The sequence below is a fragment of the Paramisgurnus dabryanus genome, chromosome 2, assembly GCF_030506205.2.
Source record: "Paramisgurnus dabryanus chromosome 2, PD_genome_1.1, whole genome shotgun sequence".
In the NCBI taxonomy this organism is placed as follows: domain Eukaryota; kingdom Metazoa; phylum Chordata; class Actinopteri; order Cypriniformes; family Cobitidae; genus Paramisgurnus; species Paramisgurnus dabryanus.
In genome coordinates, this window is record NC_133338.1 from 45,980,454 (window position 1) to 46,004,700 (window position 24,247).

The 24,247-nt window shown below is 38.0% G+C and overlaps 1 protein-coding gene across 1 annotated transcript in view; it reads left to right on the forward strand.

Moving 5' to 3' along the window:
- The window catches only part of LOC135778571 (ADAMTS-like protein 1), a 150,073-nt gene that overhangs the window by 31,727 nt on the left and 94,099 nt on the right, over positions 1-24,247 (forward strand). Inside the window, exon 2 of the mRNA XM_065288950.2 lies at positions 17,669-17,791. Within this exon, the coding sequence (XP_065145022.1) occupies positions 17,669-17,791 (123 nt within the window). The remainder of the gene's footprint in view (positions 1-17,668; positions 17,792-24,247) is intronic.

Sequence of the window (24,247 nt, forward strand, 5' to 3'; positions counted from 1 at the left end):
AAATTATCATCATGTCACATGTTAAAGATTTTATTTAATGTGAAAAAAACACTATTGACACAACATCACCAGTCACTGGTGTTACTGATCTTCACTGCAGTTACACATAAGGAAGCTAACACCAGTGACAATTTTCATGAAAACTGCATTTTACAAAATTTCTGCTGCAAAGTATCAAACCACATGTTGTCAACCATTGTATATTCACTAAATTTGGTAGTTTAATACATTTGTATTCTAGTTTTTTGCAATTCCCAAACAATAAGGGAGGTCATACCAGTGACTTAAACTAAAAGCTTCATATGAAATCATGAGATAAATGCGAAGTTTTCTGATAACTGAAAAGAGACAGTGGACTTATATGACAGTGGTCTCTTCATAGATCTCCAGGAAATTGAAAGAAGGAAGTCAAGTTATGTCATCAGTGTGATTTTGATTTAAAAATAAGTGCTTATTTGTTAAACGGTAACACCAGTGACACAACTCCAGGGGAGGGGACCACTACTTTCATTATATATTTTATTATATTTATTTAGCATTTTGTCTTTTAATGTAATTTACATCATATATTTGATAGTTATGGACACATAATTGTATTTTAAATGGAAGAAAACACTCTTTTTGATCTCAAAATAAAGCATTTCCCCCTGTACATGACTGTGGGGACGAGCACTTCTGTGGTGCTTGGAATTCTAATTAATTAATAAAAATCAAATATTGCTACATTGATGGCTCAAGAAGGTGTAATTGTTCAAATAACATATTGTTTCATTTTAAAATATATATATATATATATATATAAATTGTAACCCTAAAGGGTGTTTCAAGTGTAATATTTATTTAAAGGCTAGGGACAGAAAAATGGAAATTTCCGTAGAATGACCCAGATACTATTATCCAAAGTGACTCACAGTGCATTACAAGGTATACATTTTTATCATGTACTATAAAGAAGCACATGGAAGTCAGATGTCTTTTGGAGTCACCCTGGATGTGAACTGCGATAAGAAAACTGGTTTTACGTTTATCTTATTGTATTTCGCAGACATTTTTATCCAAGTGACTTCTAGTGCATTCAAGGTATACATTTTTTTTTTAAGTACATGTATGTGTTTCCCCTGAGAATCGAATCCACAATATTTTGCTCTGTTCACGCAATGCTCTAACAGTTTTGTCTTTTAATTGCACATTTTAATCCTTCCATCAAGTTTCAGATGACTTTGCATCCCTTTATTACAGACATAGTCAACCTCCTGTTAGTCAGAAATGATCGTGTTTCATCACGTGGAGCTAGAAACATCACACGGTCTGGCTCTACACAGGCTTTTTGGATCTCGGTGGATCTGGGAAAGCACAAATCACTCATTTTAATGACAATCTGTCTGAAGATGTTTGTGTGCGTAATTTTACTAGAGGTTCCAGGGTTTAGCACAACCAAACTGAATCCCCTCAAAGCCTCAGGAGCTTTGCAACCTCTCAGCACCTTCACTTTAGTGTGGCACAGTCTGGAAAAACCAAGGTTCAAGTATGGACTGAGAAACTTTGTTCTAATGAAGAGTTGCCTGGAATTGACTTTCATTTGCACTCTTTATGATTCCCATGTGAGCAAAAAACCTGGAGCCTTGGTTTGCACCATGCAGATACACCACTTCACTACATTTTCATCTTGTACTGGGAAAGTTATGAGTTCTGACATGGGTCAGTTAACAATCAGTGAGTTTCAGAGAAATAAGAGAACTTCTGTCCAATTTAGCATTAAATCTAAATGCTGTCAGACTTTGAGCACAGGAACAGATTTTTTGACATATAATATTGGAAAGTGTTTCTTCTTGTGAACTTCTAGTCATAAATAATCACTGATTTAAAAGTTTAAGTCTTCTGCCGGTTGCACCAGCTGTGCGTAAGTTACAATGTGCCTAGTTACGCCTTAAAGTTACAACTTACGCACTACTAAATGTTTTTGCGTTGCACCATTAAACTTAGTTTAAACATAACAATACGTTGTTACTAAATATTTATGGAAGCCTCTTCTCCATAAATAACGGTCGGAATAAGATGTCAGCCAGATCAGATCACATCGATGAGCTTGTAATTGATAATGAAGAGCTGCAAGTTCGTCAACGAGTTTTCAAGAACGGTTTTGTTTTCTGTCTATCCATCAATTAAAATAAGATTTAAATTTTCTTCCTGTTTATTTTCTCCTCCATGTTTGGGATATATATATTTTCAATTAATAGTGTAATGTTTTGAGTTCGATAACGTATGCTTTAACGTCTTTTATAACTTTTAGTTTAGGCCAGTCAAGAATGAGTTTGAAATTATGTGCTGTTCAGACTATTTTACCTAGTAGAAGGCTTGTGATTGGGTTAAGAAAAATAGACGTCATTCTATGCGACAACACATTACTTTACGGAGAGCTTACGACCTACTAGCTACGTTCTGCCTTAAAGGAATATTCCATTTTCTTAAAAGAAAAATCCAGATAATTTACTCACCACCATGTTATTCAAAATGTTGATGTCTTTCTTTGTTCAGTCGAGAAGAAATTATGTTTTTTGAAGAAAACATTGCAGGATTTTTCTCATTTTAATGGACTTTAATAGAGCCTAACATTTAATACTTAACTCAACACTTTTTTTCATAAGAGTTTTAAAGGTCTATAAACGATCCCAAACGAGGCATAAGGGTCTTATCTAGCAAAACAATTGTCATTTTTGACAATAAAAATAACAAATATACACTTTTAAAGCACAACTTCTCGTCTAAATCTGGTCCAGCGCGACCTAACGTAAATGCGTAGTGACGTAGGGAGGTCACGTGTTACATATATAAAACGCACATTTGCGGACCATTGTAAACAATAAACTGACACAAAGACATTAATTAGTATCAGTTGACATACAACAACGTAGGAACGGTCCTCGTTCTCAACACTTGTAAACACTGGGGCGGAGTTTCGCGTTCGTCCTCTGTGACCTCTTGATGTCATGACGTATTGCGTGGGGTCACGTTGGTGCATCACGACCGGATTTAAACGAGAAGTTGTGCTTTAAAAGTGCATATTTGTTATTTTTATTGTCGAAAATGACAATCGTTTTGCTAGATAAGACCCTTATGCCTCGTTTGGGATGGTTTAGAGTCCTTTGAAACTCTGTTGAAAAAAACTGTTAAATGTTGAGTTAAGTATTAAATGTTGGGCTCTATTAAAGTCCATTACAATGAGAAAAATCCTGCAATGTTTTCCTCAAAAAACATAATTTCTTCTCGACTGAACAAAGAAAGACATCAACATTTTGGATGACATGGTGGTGAGTAAATTATCTGGATTTTTCTTTTAAGAAAATGGAATATTCCTTTAAGAACAAATGGTGCAACTGAATAAAGTAAAGAGTTAGTTATAAACTAGCTAGTAGTCACTAAGCCTCTAATTTGGACTTTACGTCCCAGTTTAAGTAAGAATTTACGAACGACTGGTGCAACCCTACCCTGCAGTTTAACTGTTAACCTTATTTTCAGCTTAAAATATACATTACCCTATTTACACCTTATACTCTATCAATATCTGGTGGTTCCATCATATGGGGTAATCCGACCCACATTACAGTTTCAACAGCACCTTTTGAGTTAAAGTGCACCTATTTTATTGCTAAAAAATAATATTGTATTATACCAAATACAGAAAATAATGTGTTCGCATTATTTTCCACATACTGTACATTTTTGTAGCTTCAGATTTCCCTGTCTTCCTGAAACGCACCGAGTTTGTACAAAATTCATACATTTGAAAAGCGCTGTGTCCCTGATTGGCCAGCTAATCTGTACGTTGTGATTGGTCTGAATACCTCTGATGTTAGCCGTAAATGTGACGCTTCTTACCATGTTTGAAAGATTCGCTCACAAAGGAATACTTACAGGAGTTAACTCACAGGATGAGTCCGAAGCAGGAGGAATTATGATAATGTCGGTCTTGTCAACAAGCCGAAACTGTTGCCAACAATCTGTGTGTTTGTTGTAGTCCAAGAAAAGAGATTTACGTTGGAGACGATAACTTGCATCATCAGTTACTTTGGGGTGTGTACCTTTTGCATATTGTTAAAGCTCACGTAACACACGCTGTTTCTGCATTTCTGATATTAATCTGGAGTACCTATGGAGTAGTATGACATCCTTTATATCTCTGAAGAGTCTTTAGTTTAATCAGATTTATAAAAGAAAGATTAGCTTTACCGAATCTTTCCGATAACGTACGAAAAAATGAAGAAGGAGGAGTTATAACACGGGAGGAGCGAGTACGAGTCATGCAACACTATACAACACTGTTTTAACTTATGATTCACTACATGTTCGTGTCATTTATATAATATACACGCGCCTATTTCCAACATAAGACAGAAGTCTTACTTACCACGTGTAACTCGTCATGAAAATCCACCGCATCAAACACACACGCAAAACTCCGCTGCTAATCCGGATAATAAACTATATCCATTGTTTCCATAAGGCTGGATGTCTTCTCCTTACATCCAAAAACACACTTCTTGTTGTGCCATTGTTGACTTTTGAAATTAAACAAAGCTGAGTGGCGTGATAAGCTGTTAGCAAGCTCTAGCGTCTCCCGCTGACTGACGGCTGGGCGGGGTTTTCCGGGGGAAGTTTTCCAGCGGAAGCCCATATAAAGAAGTGATACGTATCGAAAACCCCTGAAACGTCAGTTAGAACCGTAATCGAAAAAAATTAGCCGAAACTTGTACGAACCCTGGCGAAGTGCATTCGGCACAGAAATACTCTGAAACACGCCCAACTGCATTTTTGACACTTTGCCTACGTTTAGCATGAGGAAACAACTCTATAACTGTGTTAATAAGTCAGAATGCTTGAAATACCATTAAACCCCCCCTTTAACATGTACTAATACACACTTACATACCGAAGGAAATGTAAAACCGTGAATCGGACAATAGGTGCTCTTTAATTTTGAGAAACTTGACAAAACATTCTGTTAAAATTTGGTTGTGCTTGACACAATCTCTTTCACTGCTGTTTATAAACTATGCCCTTTTTCAAAACGTAGCAATATTGTGTTTATGAAGCGAATATCTTTCTGCACAACAGAGGACTGCTTTTTACATCATTTACTACAGTTATTTAAAGGGACACTTCACAATTGCATAAAGCTTTGTATAGTTAGAACCCCAGTCATGTTTTTGAATGGTCATGCATCATTTCCTCAGTTGCCGCTGAGACAGGAGAAATACAGATTTCAGTGTTGCACTTTCTTCTTTCAAATCATCATTTTGCATCATTGAAAGAAGAAGTCCAATATCTTTGTTGAGGGGGTGAGACTACAAACACCCCTTTTCTCAGTCAAATAGGCACCAAATTTTAAATGTATGTTACATTTCGTCTACAAATATGACACACTTTCAATAAAGATCCTTAAACTCCTTAAACCGTGCTCATCCATAAAGAAGTGTCTTGCCCACAGCCAAACAATAAATAAGCTGTATCTTAATGACACATTGATTGTAAGACTCATGGCTTTCTTATTCAATCTAATAATTGGACGTACAGCACACTTATGAAAATGAATAGCAGGGCTTTACATAAAGCACTGCCCAATGGCCCAGGGCCAATGTGAGAGATGCTCTGGCCAGTAAACAGTATTGTCATCGGGCCAGTGCTTCGCCCTAAGTCACTAATATATATTTTCTGCCTGTTGTCGTTTGTCTGTACGCATTCTTATGCAATGTTATGCATTAAGGCGACACATTTGAAGTGTCGCAAACGTTAACTTCTCAGCAATGTCATGCGGTTTCTTTTACCTTATTGGGTGTTGTGGATACTTTTGTGTTGCGTGTTGTTGTGAATTATTTCAGAATTAGAGTTTACATTAAAAACATTAAAAATTGCCAATTGTCTTAACAAATTATATTTGACTTTTTTCGATGGGGGCAGTGAAAATTTTGGCAGAACAAGTGAAGACTCAAACCACTGGCCTGACCGGGCAGTATAAAAAAATATTTGCGTTGAGCCCTGAATGGGCACCCGGACTGGTATGGCTTCAGTCTCTGTTGCTGATGTGTTAAGACCCAGACGTGGTGCAGTCACACTTTCAGTGCTCTGGACTTCATCACTTCTACCAGATACAGGAAGCCTGTGGTTGTTTGTTCTAGCCAGAGAGACAAAGTTGACCCAAGAGACTCCATCAGAGAGCACTATGACAGTTCTGGAAACACATGATAGACAAATACTGTGGTCATGTGTGTGGAGTAGCACATTGTATAAGTATATAGTGCATAAAACAGAGTGTATTAAAATGACTTACAGTATGTAGTTTTTCTTTCCATCAGAGACAAAATTCAGAATTAAATGACTTTTAAATGACTACTTACAAAATAAGGCAATATACAGATAATTGGGTTTAGAGCGTTGTTACAAAAAAGAAATAAAATTTGGGGTAAAGAAATGTTAAATATTGTAACAGGAATCTCGGAATATTCTCCTGTAAATTGAAATTGACCACGTTTTCTTTCTTTTTGCATGTTTTTTACCTCATGTTTTAATTTGCATAAAGACCAGGGATATTCAAGGGACATTCCACGTTTTTGGAAAATATGCAAATTTTCCGGCTCCGCTAGAGTTATACAAATGGTTTTACCATTTTGGAATCCATTCAGCTGATCTCCGGGTCTGGCGCTAGCACTTTTAGCATAGCTTAGCACAATCCATTGAATCTGATTAGACCATTAGCATTGCACTAAAAATTAACCAAAGAGTTTAGATATTTTTCCTATTTAAAACTTTACTCTTCTAGTTACATCGTGTACTAAGACCAATGGAAAATTAAAAGTTGCAATTTTTTCTAGGCAGATATGGCTGAACGATACTCTCAAACTGGTGTAATAATCAAGGACTTTGGTGATGTAACATGGCAGCATGTTATATCACTACGCCTGATGCAGCCATGTTACATCAGCAAAGTCACTGATTATTACGCCAGAATTAGAGTATAGTTCCTAGCCATATCTGCCTAGAAAATCGCAACTTTTAATTTTCCATTGTCTTGTAACTACAGAAGAGTCAAGTTTTAAATAGGAAAAACATCGAAATCTTTGGTTATTTTTTGCGTGATGCTAATGGTCTAATCAGATTCAATGGATTGGGTTAAGCTATGATAAAAGTGGTAGCGCCAGACCCGGAGATCAGCTGAATGGATTCCTAAACTGTAAAAATCGAGTGTTTAACTGTAGGGGAGCTGGAAAATGAGCATATTTAAAAAAAAATTGGAATGTCTCTTTAATGTCCCTGGTCTTTATGCAAATCAGTAGTAAAGGTTCTTCCAAAAATGTTCATATTTAATAATAAAAAAAAAATTCTTCTGACAATAACCAAACATGTCTTGACAAGGCTTCCATTTCATTTGTCCTTGAAAAAATTTCTGAATGTAGTTTCTGGCTAAATTGAATTATTCTTTAGACATGGTGCAGTACAACAACATCGGTAATAACAATATTTTTGCAGTGCTTAAACATAATGAGTATATTTGAACATTTAATGGTCCATCATAACATAGATATGCCTAGCAATGGCAGAATAATTCCATAGTATTAAATCTGAATTAAATCCTATTGCACCGATTACTGCACTCCTGCTCCTGGATTTTGCACTATATCTTGCCTTAAGCAGTCACTTAAAGAGCACACATTATGCCCATTTTTCCAAGATGTAATATAAGTCTCATGTGTACATCGAAGGTGTCTGTGAAGTTTTAGCTCACAATACCCCACAGATTATTTTTTATACGGTAGCATGGACGGGAGCAAAAAAACACGCTGTTTTCATGTCTATACCTTTAAATGCAAATGAGCTATTGTTCTTCACTTCCTTACCAAAAGAGACAGTGTTCGCTTTCAGTCAAAATAGATCTGATTCCCAGTCTGAGACAATAGTTTTAGATATGGTGAACCGTGTACAACTTGCTGAGGGCAGAAACTATGGGAATACATGACTGTTAGTCAGTGACTGTGGGCGGGGCTTTATCAGTGTGACCTCACATTTATAAGATAATCGAAAAAGCATGTTTAATTCGACTGCATTGGTTTAATGGGGATTAAGACTGTTTCTTTGTTTGTTTCGTTTTATTTGTAGGGTGGTTGTGTTCACACACTTTTTATGTCCAAACACCTTGTAAAAGTGGATTTTGCATAATAGAAGCCATGTAAGCATGTACAAATTAAATGAACTGTAAATAAAATACTATAAATGCCAACATCAAGAGTCATACAGGCAACAGACAGTCAAGAGGTACATACTGTAGCAGAGATAGTTTACAGTACAGAGCCCCCTTTAAGAATTTTATTCAGTAAACAGCAGAAGACAAATGAGCTGTGAGGACTTGTGGACACAAGGAGGAACAGAGAAGCGAGTGATGACATCTTTCCCTCCTCCTTCCATAGCTTTAGTCCAGATGAGGATCTTTTAATCTACTCCTCTAAGAGGTGAAAAATTCAGAACGCCCCCAGCTGGTTTAGTCATGAGGCAGACTGGCACCAAACAATGAATCTGCAGGCCATACACTACTTTGATTTACACCACTGGATTTGGTGAAGACACCTTTGCTATAAAAGGTACATATACAGGAAGAGATTTATGTCTCTCAACAGAGGAAGGAGCCCAAATCTTTTTGCAAGACATTTCGAAAGCATCCCTTACAAAAAGTACTCATGAATTTCACCTTGATCACTAAAAACATGATATTCACTTGGTTTTCTCTACAGGATCACTCAATACCATTTGATTTATTTAAGAAATGATAAAGTTCTCGACTACAGGAAGAATTTAAGAGTATTGGATAAACAGTCTTACTATATGTTCCCTTTCAACTCAATTTTACACTAACTAATACTGTGTATTCATGAATATCAGCTCACTTTACTCACATCTCAAACTTGTCCTCCGCCATTTTGAGTACCTGAAGTGGTTGTAAAAGAACTTGAAGCTATGCCTTTAATATGTTGTGAGCATCAAAATCGCTTTTTTACAACACTAAAAAGGCTTAACACAACATGATACTTTGCTCGAAGTATCACCTGTGTCTCTACACGTGAACTTGAGCATTGAGAACATTGTTTGTGTAAACAGAGTTTACTAAAAAGAAGGTTTTTAACAACTGACTTTGGCTGTTTTGGTGTCTGCTCGCCGCCATCTTGCCGATCAAAATGTATCGATCCCCGAATGCGACGTAAGGAGGGAGGAGAGTAAAGATGGATAGCTCCTAAAGCATTGTTCCATATAAATGCACGGAAATTCGTTGTTTTGTCCTAAGTGAAAAACAATAAACAGAGTTTACTAAAAAGAAGGTTTTTAACAACTGACTTTGGCTGTTTTGGTGTCTGCTCGCCGCCATCTTGCCGATCAAAATGTATCGATCCCCGAATGCGACGTAAGGAGGGAGGAGAGTAAAGATGGATAGCTCCTAAAGCATTGTTCCATATAAATGCACGGAAATTCGTTGTTTTGTCCTAAGTGAAAAACAATATTGACCTTCTAGTTGAAAAAGGAGCCTCATATAAGGTTCATTTATTCGCATTCGGAGATTGATTCCTTATGTCTGGCAAAGATAGCGAACGGAAACCAAAACACCCAAAGTCAGTTGTTCAAAACCTTTCTTTTAAGTAAACTCTGTGTACACAAACAATGTTCTCAATGCTCGTGTTCATGTGCAGAGATCCAGGTGATATTTTGAGCAAAGTTTCATGTTGTGTCGCGCCTTCTTAGTGTTGTAAAAATAGTGGTTGTTCGGTAGCAGCGAACAGCGGCTGGAAGAACGCATCAGGGATCAAGTAGGCATCACACCCTTACCAAGATATATTTTTTTACAGTAGCGTTTCTTTTCATGATAGTCGAGGCCAAATGTTGTCTTCGTAGCCATTTCCTGTATCCGTAAGAATCATAGACAATAAAAAATAAGAAATCCGTAAATCGTAGCAAGCTAGCCAATGCTTGTCAGTAGCCTACTGGTACATGGTAGGTACTTAAGATGGCGGCAGTAAGCTGAAAAAGGGCGGATGATGTAAAAGGTCACATGACTGATATTCATCTATAGGGACTCTTGTAAATTGGGACAATTTTTGACACTGACGTGACATAAACTTTGCCGAACAACCTGAATTCACCTTACTTTTTGTGTAAGTAAAAGTGTTCTTTCTTGCATTGATCAGAGGTAACACTAGCATGGCTAAAACCAGTATATCTTCAAACAACCCACAAAAATGAGTAACGAATCAACCTGTCACGAACAGGAGAAGGTGATGAAAACACTTGTGTTATTTTGGCATGGTCATTCTTGGAGTAGCAGCCGCACGTTTCTCAAGCGTAATGCTTGAAGTGCAAATTGCAACCAGGAGAGCTTTTACACCAAAGAGTGTAATGTTGCCTCGAGGCAGCCAAAACCCTGTCAAATCAAAGAGAAGTAAACCCTATCAGTACAATAATTACCATTATCCCTGACCTGCCTTCAGTAACAAAGACTCATCAAGGACAGACCTTTGTGCCCAAGCATGATATATTTCCCTAACTACATGTGGAAACTCTTCCTGTATTGTAGATTCCTTCATGAGAAAGTGAAACATTGGTTTTCCTTTTTAAGTAGATCAAACACACTTCATGCTTTGAGACTGTATTGTTTTTACCTTCTCTAGAGAAAACCTCACCTTTAAAAAATAAGAAGTTAGAAAAGCAAGAGGAGAGACGAGAGGCAGGAAAATGTCAGCAAATGTCACTCAGGGTTTCCTCTTCCCTCACCCTTCAAATGAAAGTGCTGGTCCTTCAAAAATAGATTTTGTTATAAATCCAGATGCGGTGTGGAAAAGAGGGTGTTGTTATCCAAACACCGGTGTAGATCTTATTAATCAAAGGTGGTCACATATGAAACAGAAACCAAGGGTGGGCACATTTTGCTAATGTAGTCCTAACTTGTATTTCCCCCCGGACAAGTAGCTGGCACCTCTCAGTGGGAAAGAGCAATTATAATATCAGATTGGTGTTATTATAGTTGATTATGTTCTTTTGAAGGACTGATCTGACCTGGGTTAACTTCCCCTTCTCTCTTCATGTACTGTACCTGTCTTGTGCTTTGAAATGCAATATTGCTGGAGAAGAATGAATTGGTGGCACTAGCATAAAGACCTCAATTTATTACAGTTTTGAGTCTCGTACATATACAGGTATCATACTCTAAGCAGTCTATCTCAGCCCTGATGTACAGTTAAGGACATTAGAGACACAGTTATATGTGTGTACAGTTATACACTGCTGTAGGCAGTTTATGTGTTTACTACACGATTTTCAAGAAAGAAATTATCCTTAAATAATACATGAATGCAGAACAGCAGAGTAGGTGGCGATATGCACACTGGATGCAAAGTGCCAAAAAAACTAAGGCAGATGAAGGTGAGCGAAACCTTCATGAGGTACAACCAAAATTTCTGACATGTTAGAAATTCATCCCACCACCCGGTTGCCGGGAGAGGTTAATTGCCTCTCATTTGCCCCTAAACACTGCACAACAAATGACACACAACAAAGCTGAAATTCATCCAGACTAACTAAAAAAAAAAGAGCCAGCTCATATTCGGAAAGAAATTGCACAATTTATGCCCGACTTAAGTGCCCAAATCCAACCTTATATCATCTGAATCACTGACTTTGTTGCCTAAAACACATTTTAAAAAACATCTCAACAACTCCTAGCTGTTAGCTAGACTTAAAAAGATTTGTACACAGCAGGGTTAGAAACACAGTGTCACAACTAGGAGGCTGTTTACACTTGGCATTAACATGTGTTTTCGTCGATCGGATCACAAGTGGACGACGTTAATGCCAGGTATAAACGGTGTTTAAGACGTTTTGAACGCGTCCACTTTCAACCACATCCAGAGGTAGTCGAAACCACTTTCGATCGGATCGCTTTGGAGTTGCGGAACGCAAATGAGTTGAATGTGTTCGAACAGCCACACGCGTCCACCTTCTCTCCGCCCATTTATCTAATCTGAGGTATTAAACACAGGTTTTTTTTCTGACTTCTGGCGTGAACATACGGTGAACAGCGCTATTTTTAGCCTTTCATTGATAAAACTACTGCGGGCGTTCTCCGTAGTTTCGTTTTGAAAGCGTGAAAGTTGCGTGATCCTATTTCATCAATTGCGCTGAAAATTCAGAGAAAGCTCCAACATATAAACGTACAAAACTCTGTGCAGCATGTATACTTGCTAAACAAGCAGCGGACTCCGACATAATATTAGTTTGCGTCCATATAAACTCATAATTACTCCTGCTCGCGTTTGAATGAGAGACTCGTCTCACGGACCGTCCCCTCATAGTATTCCAGACAGAAGCGGTCAAAAGTGGACAAAAGAGACGGATTTAAATACCAGGTGTAAATGTAATGTGTCTCTCTCGTCCACTTGTGATCCGATCGATGAAAACACATCTTAATACCAAGTGTAAACAGCCCCTAGGGGTGGGCCGATTCAATACTTGAGATCGGGCCAATCCGGACCTTTTTGCAGGATCGAGTATCGGACTAACGACGCCATTCCAAATCCGATACTGTGCGTTAATGTCATGCTATAGAAAAGTCAGACTATTATAAAAGCACCATAAATGTTTTTATACACTATATGCAAAGTCCTCCTAATATATTTGACAGCTTTATGTGAAAAACAAATGCATATATGCATAAACAGATTGTTTTATCGATTGTGGTAGCCCTTTCTTTGCAAAAAAGGTTGGAGACTGCTGCTTTAGACCCAATATGTTTTAAATGTTTTTAATTTGAAAACTATAATTTTATTTTGGAATTTAAAGGGATACTCCACTTTTTTTGAAAATATGCTATTTTTCCAGCTCCCCTAGACTTAAACATTTGATATTTTCAATTTTTTGGAATCCATTCAGCCGATCTCCTGGTCTGGCGATACCATTTTTAGCATAGCTTAGCATAATCCATTGAATTTTAGTAGACCATTAGCATCGTGCTAAAAAATAAGGAAAGAGTTTCGATATTTTTCCTATTTAAAACTTGACTCTTGTGTAGTTACATCGTGTACTAAGACCAACAGTTGCGATTTTCTAGCCCGATATGGCTAGGAACTATACTCTCATTCTGGCGTAATAATCAAGGACTTTGCTGCCGTAACATGGCTGCAGCAGGCGTAGTGATATTACGCACTGCCCGAAAATAGTCCCCTTGGTTACTTTTAATAGCAGGGGACTATTTTCACGTGCTGCGTAATATCATTGCTCCTCCTGCAGCCATGTTACGGCAGCAAAGTCCTTGATTATTACGCCAGAATGAGAGTATAGTTTCTAGCCATATCTGCCTAGAAAATCGCAACTTTTAATTTTTTGTCGGTCTTAGTACACAATGTAACTACAGAAGAGTCAAGTTTTAAATAGGAAAAATATTGAAACTCTTTGGTTATTTTTTAGCGCAATTCTAATGGTCTTATCAGATTCAATGAATTATGTTAAAAATGGTACCGCCAGACCTGGAGATCGGCTTAATGGATTCCAAAACGGTAAAGATCAAATATTTAACTCTAGGGAAGCTGGAAAATGAGCATATTTTCAAAAAAAGTGGAATGTCCCTTTAAAAATATATAAAAAAGTGAATGACAATGCATATTTGAACAGGCCCCAGTTTGAACGTTGTCGAGAGGGCGTCCGGCTTTTTGCCATAACTCTGTGTTTGGGTCCGGAGGGAGTACAGGCCCCGTGACATTTCATTTTAACAACCGGCTTATTTTCTTTAGCAGGAGAATTTGATCGATTCGTTTTAAACACTCAGAAGAACACTTGGCTACCATGCACCATTAGGCTTCAGTTCAGCCAGAATTCACTCTACACCCCCCGCCTCTTTTCAGATAAAATCCTGCTGATTGATTGAAGAATAGGATGATACAGATGATCCAGACAGTCACTTTATATCAAATGGCGATATGGTGTCTATGTCCTTGTTCTTTAAAGATAGTTTGCTCTTTGCTAAAGAATCTGCATGGTTTTATTATTTTCATTTTGTAGCCAACAGGAAGTCATTGCAGGATTGTCTGTGACCCAACACACACAGCTTACCATGTCAAAAATGTAAATTCCTCTACCTCTCTTGATTTATTGAGTGACAGCGGTAGTTATCATTGTTTTTACCATTTACAATTTTGGGAACTTCCTGGCCATCTGGACTACTTTTTTTCTTTATAATTTTTGTTGACAGTGGCTCAACACCTTTTTATTGGCTTAGATATATTTAAACAGTGAATTCTGCTGACAAGCCTTCAATATCAGGCATATTCATACTGTAATGTAGATGATGGCATGCTTCATGTACTGTATAATATGCTATAATCGGCCGTATGGATTGTACATACAGTAAGCAAACCAGCGTTTGGAAGTCGCAATGGATCGCGAGCCAAGAATCTGCCGAAAGCAGTCTGTAACTTCAATGATGTGTGAGCGCTATATGGTGTTGAAATGTGGTTGTTCACCAAAATAACACACACCCAAACGTACCGCTCGACTGAGGCCGTGTCCCACATCAAACACATTATCTGCCTTACAGAGCGTTTGTTATGAGATGCATTTCTATTGAGAATTTATTGGTGGTTTTCAATGCTTTTCTTTGATGTGAGATGATGTTCAAAGCCTCACTAATAATATCATCATTCCTCGGGCTTAGCATGCTGTCAGGACATGTTAAGAAGCTCTATACATTTTCTTGTTATCTAATGTATGCTGTCCAGAATTCATGCACTTGGTTCAAAATTGTGGCTTTGAATATTGGCAATCTAGTTAGTCTTTTATTTGCTATCAGTTTTGGCAGGCTTTGACCGGCTCAAGTTTTGTTAAATCAACATTTGTTTCCTCTCTTAATGAAAATCGACCACTTACACATAAGATTAACTAGTGTCTTACTTTAAAGAGCTGCCATAATGTAACTCCATTTAATAACTTTATATTTCTTCAGACGTAGAAAAAAATGAATAGTACAAAAAAAATAAGAGTTATACTGTCAGAAAAAATGGTCCCTAGCTATCACTGGGTTGGTACCCTTCAAAAAGTAAACCTTTGCACCATTTTAATATATCTGAATTTCATACTAGTACCAAAGAGTGCATATTAGTAATAATAGTACCAAATGTATACTTATCTGTATCTAAATGGTGTATATGTGACCTGATCCAGCAAAATGAGTCACAGTGACCCAAATTTCAAAATTGAGATTTTGGTATCAGTGGAAAGAGGAGATAATAAGCTTTCAAATGATATCATAGTCAAAGTCATACCTTGAATGGTTTTAAAGATATAGACATTTGAATTAAGGTTGTCTGTCTTCTTTTTCCAACTGAAAACCTGAGAAAAACGCCTTTAAAGTTTTTTGCCCCTTTTTTGTAGATATCTTTCAAAATCCATTGCATTTTTAAAGGTATAAACAATTTATTTTACAGCTTAATTTGACCAAAGACATTAATATAAATGCTACAGTATTTCAGTAAACCAAGAAAAAAGCTTATAAATCAAACAGAATGATGTTTATTGAAAATGTGAAGTAACAGAAAGGTTTCTGTGATGGTTGGGGTTTGAGTTAGGGGAAGGGAATAGAACATGGAAACCAGAATGTGTGTGTGTGTGTGTGTGTGTGTGTGTGTGTGTGTGTGTGTGTGTGTGTGTGTGTGTGTGTGTGTGTGTGTGTGTGTGTGTGTGTGTGTGTGTGTGTGTGTGTGTGTGTGTGTGTGTGTGTGTTTGCGTGTGTGTGTGCGTTTGCGTGTGCGTTTGCGTTTGCGTGTGCGTTTGCGTTTGCGTGTGCGTTCGCGTTTGCGTGTGTGCGTGTTTGCGTGTGTGTGTTTGCGTGTGTGTGTGTGTGTTCGCGTGTGTGCGTGTTCGCGTGTGTGTGCGCGCGGGGGCGCGCGTGTGTGCGCGTGCGTGTTCGCGTGTGCGAGAAAATGAGAGAGACAGAGAGACAAGCAAAAAGAAAACAAATAATGCTTGCCTATGCAATCATATCTTTGTGTAGGCTAGTTGACAATAACAGTGTAAACAATTCAAAAAGGAGTTAAATAGGAGAGTAGTGTGCTGCGAGACTGACAAGAGGATGGCTGGACCAATCAGGTGCCCCGGGGTTTCCCATTGACAAACGATCAGCGTTTATGAAGATTTCTGATTGGCTCTAAAACAACGTGTAACACCATATTTGGAGAGATAGTGACGTTTCAGGGGATCCCCGGAATGCTCGGAGGTGACGAGAGTATTTGAGAAAAGCAATTTCCAGCGGATTAACGGTTTCAACTTTAATAGTCATTTAAACACCTTTACTCAATTATTTGGACTACGAAACTTTGGGAGATTATGTTTTAATGTCTGTTCTTTGAAATTAGCTAAAAATATTTTTTTTGATAATTTTATTGTTTTTCCACATTATCGGCTCATATCTTAAAATAGAACGTTGCGACTTCCGACTCATTTGGCCAGATCGGGTCACATATTAAGACCTTTTTAATGGGTACTGCTCCCCATTGACGTTTTGGGACCATTTCTGACCTTTTTTTTCTGTCAGTGTATGGACCATAGACTGTAAAAAAAAGATGGATGACGCCCGTTCGCTCTCTTCCATTGGTGAAAAGTAAAGCCGCCAGTGTCCCGATACAGCGCTGACATCTTGGGTAGAGTAGTGAGCAGGAAGTAAAGCCGCGAAATCAAGGCCCCGTCCTCGCTCTCGCAGAATACGCATATCACAGCTGTCAGTCATGACGTGACACCACCGTTATTATAGCATTGAATAACTAACTAAAAACAAACTTATTTTAAAAACAAACACTTGAATTTACATCAGCGTGATTAAAACTACAGTAAATGAGAGAAACCAGCTTCGGAAAAAATATAATTTAAGTGTAATTAAAGCGTAACTAAACCCCTGGTCAGAGCCTGACTCCACCCACTGGCAATATTTGAAAAATGCAAGAAAAGTGGGCAGATCCCAACGGAGATAGAGGGACAAACTAACCGTGCATTCCAAACCGCCTGCTTCCATACTATATAGTAGGCAAAGAGTACGAGAAGTAGTGCTTTTCGCCTACTATATAGTATGTGTGTGGTGAGATCGTAACAAGGGCGTGGTGAGCTTGAACCTGCTTACATCCCGAGGCATTTTTTGGACACAACATCCAATAGGAAAATTCAACTGCACTAGCCACCCTTCATACTGAAGAGGGCAGCACCATATATTGTAGTATTGAAACACTTTATATCCAGATGTCAAAAAACTTACTAGAATCAAAGAACAGCACTAATAAAGCCCCATTCTTACAGATCTTTAACTAAAAAAAGTTGGTTTAGGGTACGCTTTAAAGTTGGTTTTTAGTTACGCTTTAAATTATTTAGTTGGTCTCAAGTCCCATTGAATAACATGGGGGATGCGGGGTTTATGACCTATACTGGGACCAGTCCCTGGTGGGCGATCAAGAGGTTTTGGCTTCACTTTTCAGGGCTTGTGCGGCACGCTTGGTATGGAAAGTCATGATGTAGTATTGTCTCGAGCATGACATAATTTCTTTATTCTGTCTTGCAAAATGTGACTATACTTATAGTTACTATAATGAGACTATTTGTTTCTCAGGTTTGGGTGGACAGCAGTTACAGTGATGCTGTCTTTATCCGGGAATTCACACTTATTCGCCACGATGATCTCCTAGACGACACACCTAAGGAAGGGCCTGGTGGCCACAAGCCAGAAGATGCAGTAAGTGCCTGCATTACAAAATGTTTTCCTAAGACCACATAAAAAAAGAATGAATCGATGTGTAATTCAAGTATGATTTACTATAGCATCTAAAGAATTAATATTCCATAACAATCCATGCCCGCATGGTTGTCTTCTCAGGGTCCAAGCATATTTTTTTTCCTAATACTAGTCCATAATGAATCCAGCTCCTACCTCATGGTTCACTGCCTTTTATATACAGTGTTGCAGTGCAAAATTCTTAGCCCACCACCAAATTTATTTTCGCTCTCCTTATGAAGATACAAACCAAAAATATGTACCCAAAATGTAAAAAAAAACAAATTGGCTTTTTCATGCAAAGTTCAGTATTTAGTTTGACCTTTCTTGGCACTAAACACATCTTGAACTCTTTTGAGGAGACTAAAGTATCAAATCACATTAAATATTTGATACTTTAGCATCATAGTTTATTATCTTGTTTAATACTGCATACAAATTTCTGGTTGTATTCTTATTAAGAGACAGGTTTGCGAGAGAACACAATGACAGCAAATATCATCTAATTGAACAGATGGGAACACAGCCTGTAGTACAGTATGGCAGGGAAACAGCATGACGCACTAGTGGGATAGGTGACCTGGCCCTTCTGTACAGAGTTGAACTCAGCCCAGCTGCTTCCTAATGCCATCACTCACTCTACTGTCTTAAGGGCATGGTCACACTGGGCTGTGATGGATGGGAATATTTCTTTCGAAGCTTAGCGGTTGGCTCACCCCCACCCGATCGCGTCAGAATGCTGGCACGGGAAACGGCTCGCAATAACCATCAGATTGCTTTTGTTAGTGTGTTGCAGATTTGTTGTCCCTGTTGCAGACCGTAATAGAAGATGATGAAAAATGACGAAATTTTTAAAACACAAAAAGGTTTTGTTGTTAAGACAAATAACGGAGATGTGGTTTCAATTTAACTTTTCACAATCATTTAGTTTTTAGAGTTTGAATTTCATTTTTATTTTTTTAGTCTTTTATCAAATTGCATGTAAATTAGAAAGAATTGTTTACCAAAAGCGTATTTTTGCATAAAGACACTGGTTGTTCCAAACCTGCAAGACTTTCTTCCAGAGAGCACAAAAAGTGAATTTTGAAGAATATCAACATAATCTCATGGCAATTTGTATGTATTTAACAAAGTGGCTAATTTGTATTAAAGAGCATCTATTGTCCGATTCACGTTTTTACATTTCCTTCGGTAGGTAAGTGTGTAATAGTACATGTTAACGATATGCAAAAGGTACAAACCCCAAAGTAAATGATGAAGCGAGTTATCGTATCCAACATAAATCTCTTTTCTTGGACTACAACAAACACACGGATTGTAGGCAACAGTTTACTTCCTGTGATTGGTGATGTCGACAAGACCGACATTATCATAATTCCTCCCGCTTCGGACTCACAGCCTGTAAGTTAACTCCTGTTAGCATTGTATTGTAAGCAAATCTTTCAAACATGGTAAGGAGCGTCACATTTTCGACTGACGTTGAGGTATTCAGGCCAATCACAACGTACAAATTAGCTGGCCAATCAGAGACACAGAGCTTTTCAAATCCGTGTGTTTCAGGAAGAGAGTGAAATCTGGAGCTGCAAAAATGTACAGTATGTGGAAAATAATGTGTTTTTTTACCATAAACCACGCAAACACATTATATTATACCAAATATACAAAATTACATTGTTTTTAGCAATGAAATGAATTAGATGCTTTAAAGCAACTGAAAAAAGACCAAATGTAAGAGCATGTCAGAACCTCTGACAGTGTCCCAAAATGGTCGGACCCCAGAGGGTTAAAGGTGCATTGTGTAACTTTTAGAAGTATCTTTTGAAAGAAATGCAATATAATATACATAACTATATTATCAGTGGTGTATAAAGACCTTACATAATGATTTGTATTGTTTATATTACCTTAGAATGAGCTGCTTTTATCTACTTACACCGCGCGTCTCCTTACGTGAAAGTCGCCGGACTAACTGTTCTACAGAACGTGTTTCATTCCTATGTTGTCTCAGACGACGACATGTTGTCCTGTGGCAGCTATCATAATGCTGAGTTTACACCAACCACGTTTCAGGTGTCAAAATCGCGTCTACCGCACGTGGTTTGCCGCTTGAACAATTTGGATGCATTCGCGCGTGTAGAGCGTAGTAGACGTGTGGAAAAAGCAAGCATTGGACGTGTGTCAGAGGCAAACTCCACTTCTTGTGGGAGGGGCAAGTGCTATGCGGTTGTCTGTTTGCAAGATGACTGATGTTGATTGTGCATTTATCGAGAGTTACCAGTTTGTATTTGGTAACCTTATTATAGGGGGAAAATAAACGGTGCGGGTCGATAAACGTCACGTGACTCAAAAGTGAAGTGTGTATTACAACTTACCAGGTTGCCCAATGTCCTCACTGACACTCTTCCAAGCGAGGTCCTTTTTATTCCTGTCTCCTCTATAGAAATAAGAACTTATAGCTCTGGGTGGTCGTATAGCTCTGGGTGACTGCTTACGGACAATATCAAGCGTTGGTTGAATGAGTGACTCCGGGCGGGGCGGCCACCACTGCAGCAAGCAGGCTCCTGATTGGTTCACGCAGCGCGAAATTCTGCCAAAGTTTAAATTTTTCAACTCCGGCGTCAGCCGCAAATTCGCGTGAACCGCAAAATGCACAAAAAGCACTATTCGTGCGTACCGCGCACAACGCTCAATTCGCGCCTTTCGCTCGAGCTTCACGCGCGTCAACACATCTTCACATTGACTTAACATTGAAATCACTCGCGCTTCACGCCTCTACCGCGGTTGGTGTAAACGCAGCATGACATCTCATTGCATTTCGAAATTAAGGTTGGTTGCAGTTCACACTCTCACCGCTAGATGCTGCTATAAAAACATACTGTACCTTTAATTCGTACAACCACATTTGTACATTTTTGTACGATTTGCTTTCGTCCCTGTGACATTGGGGTTGGAGGAGGGGTTTCTTTCTAATAATCATAAGTTTTTGTATTCACTTCGTATGAATTTATATAAATTAGCCAACTAGTATAAATTCCCGTGAGATCAGGCTGAGAACATTCTTGCAACTTTACATAAGGTGAATGATTGGATAACTCCAAAATAACAAAAAAGCACAATAAAGTGTCATAAAACTTACTCTAAGTGCTATATTGCACTCCTGAACAAATGGGACATTGCTGCACATAAGCATACCAAGCAAGTTAGTGCGGATGTCAAGTTTTTAAAAAATAACATTACATTTTAGTGTGTTTTTCTTACAGTTAGCTTCAGAAGACTTGAAAAATAACGCACAGACCACTTTTATGTTCCATGCTCATTTTTTAGCCATTTGAGTCTTGACAACCCTAGTTTCATTCACTTTATTAAATGAAAACAAAATGAGCAAAATGTTCTTCAAAAATTCATATTTCACATAAATAAGTCGTATGGGTTTGGAACGACATGAGGATGAATGAACAACGACAGCATTTTCATTTGTGGATGAATTATACTTTAAAGGCTTTAAAATTAAACTTCAGTTTTAGTGGGTTCACATTTTTTACAGTGCAATTGTCCAGAATCCTGGGTTTTATATCGACTGTTGTTAGCGTAGGGCTTTCGAAGATCATCATGAGGAATCTGTTCTTCATACTTGACTTAATACCCCACAGCTGTTCGCTTACATGCTACACACTTGTGCTCTGTCTTTCAGGCCTCAACGCTTGAGTAATGATTCTTAAAGTCCTTTAGATTCTCACTGGTAAATCAAACAAAAATTAAAGTTCATCGGGAACCCATAAGTGGCTTCAGACATGCTTTCATTGGTACAGATGTGTGATTCATACAGTAAATACACAATTTGCAAGAGGTAATTTCACCACTCTCTTTGGTCTCTTTTTACTGTAAATGTGTAAGCTGCCTCTATCAATGGCTTGTTTTTCGTTTGATGTCTGAAATTATAGCTCATACGTACTTGCGATTTTCGTAGCCATCAGAGGAACACAAACTGCATTTAGCTTATGGCCTCAAATGAGCCATGTGCGCACATTTTGTGGTTAAAGTCAGTAAAAATTTAAATTGGAAATGTAAAATATGCTAGGGATGAACACCATGCATTTCACACAATCACTGAGGGGAATTGGTAGTATGTGCACTGTAACCACATTTGTTTTTTTCCCTAAATGGATTTTAGTGCAGTTTCACAATTGTTCCTTTTACTGCTTGCATCTCCAGTTTGCGCCTTTGGCTTAACTTAAGGAACCTTTACAAACTCCACTGATGTAATAATTTGAAAATCAATGAGGGTCATATGTAGACCATAAGGGCCCAAGAAGGTCCCCATATGTTAGCAGAATGTGCTGTTAAAGACAACATAAAGGAACTGGTCCGCTCTCCCACAAAGTGGACGTTTTAAGGGTGAAATCCAATGCCACCTACTTAGATGAAATGATAACCAGCTGTGACCCTTATTGTACTTCTGATACTACTTTTAAGTTTATGTAAATTCCAACTGTGTTGCATCATAACAATTACATGATCAAGCATTCAAAGAGCAATTTTGTCTGCAAAAACTTGATTAGAAAACAATTAATAATCTCACCATGTGGTGCAAACATGCAGGAAACAGAAATCACAAACACATTGTTTTAATGTAATGTAAATTACAAAAGGATTGAGCATTTTGTGATGTAGCATTTACAGTATATTGCTAAGCAAATGACTGAAAAGACCTCAGTAGACTCATGTACTGCTTTTTCCTAAGGATTGGGTTTATGCTCATTGGCTTTACTTGATACCTATTGCACTTTTTGAATTCGTTTTTTATTGTATACTTTTCTTTACTTCAAAGATTAAAGGGATAGTTCGGCCAAAAATGATATGAAACCCATGATTTACTCACCCCCAAGCTGTCCGAGTTGCATATGTCCATCGTTTTTCAGACAAACACATTTTCGGATATTTTAGAAAATGTTTTAGATCTTTCAGTTGATTAAATGTAATGTTACGGGGTCCACGACCTTCAAGTCCAAAAAAAAGTGCGTCCATCCTTCACAAATTAAATCCAAACGGCTCCAGGATGATAAACGAAGGTCTTCTGAGGGTAATCCGCACGGTGTTGTTGTAGAAATATCCATATTTAAAACTTTATTTACGAAAATAAATACCTTCCGGTAGCGCCGCCATCTTAGACTCCTCTGTATTCAGGAGAGAGTATTAGCGTAGTGTACGCACTTGTCTTAGTGACGTATGACAAATTCGTAGGGAGCGGGGGCACAGAACAGCAGCAGAGTAGCCTCCGTAGGCTGCGTAAGCTCTCATCCTGAATGCGGACGCGACTAAAATGCGGTGCTACCGGAAGGTAGTTATTTATGTTAATATAGTTTTAAATATGGATATTTCTACAACAACACCGCACGGATTACCCTCGGAAGACCTTTGTTTATCATCCTGGAGCCGTTTGGATTTAATTTGTGAAGGATGGACGCACTTTTTTTGGACTTGAATGTCGTGGACCCCGTAACATTACATTTAATCAACTGAAAGATCTAAAACATTTTCTAAAATATCAGAAAATGTGTTTGTCTGAAAAACAATGGACATATGCAACTCGGACAGCTTGGGGGTGAGTAAATCATGGGTTTAATATCATTTTTGGCCGAACTTTCCCTTTAAAGGGACTTCCACTTTTTTGAAAATATGCTCATTTTCCAGCTCCCCTAGAGTTAAACATTTGATTTTTACCATTTTGCAATCCATTCATCTGATCTCCAGGTCTGGCAGTACCACTTTTAGCATAGCTTAGCATAATCCATTAAATCTGATTAGACCATTAGCATAGAGTTTCGATATTTTTCTGTTTAAAACTTGACCCTTCTGTAGTTCTCTTCACTCTCACATCGTGTACTAAGACCGATGGAAAATTAGAACCCGAAAATAGCATCCCTGCTATTGAATGTTACCAAGGGGACATTTTTGGGCAGTGCGTAATATCATAGCGCCTCCTTCAGCCATGATACGCCATATCTGCCTGAAAAATCACAACTTTTAATTTTCTGTCAGTCTTAGTACACGATGTAACTACAGAAGAGTCAAGTTTTAAATAGGAAAAATATCTAAACACTTTGGTTATTTTTTTGCGCAATGCTAATGGTCTAATCAGATTCAATGGATTGTGCTAAGCTATGCTAAAAGTGTAACCGCCAGACCCGTAGATCAGTTGAATAGATTCCAAAACGGTTAAAATGTTTTACTATAGGGAGTGTCTCTTTAAACAAAAAAGTTACATAAGTACATAAAGCACTGAAAGTAGGTGAAGGACAGACATCGCAGCCACCTTTGGATATTGCCTAACCAATCATTTTTGTTTTATGTATTAACATACAGAGCACTGTGTCTTTGTGATCAATCCCACCATCAATAATAGCATGACACATGACT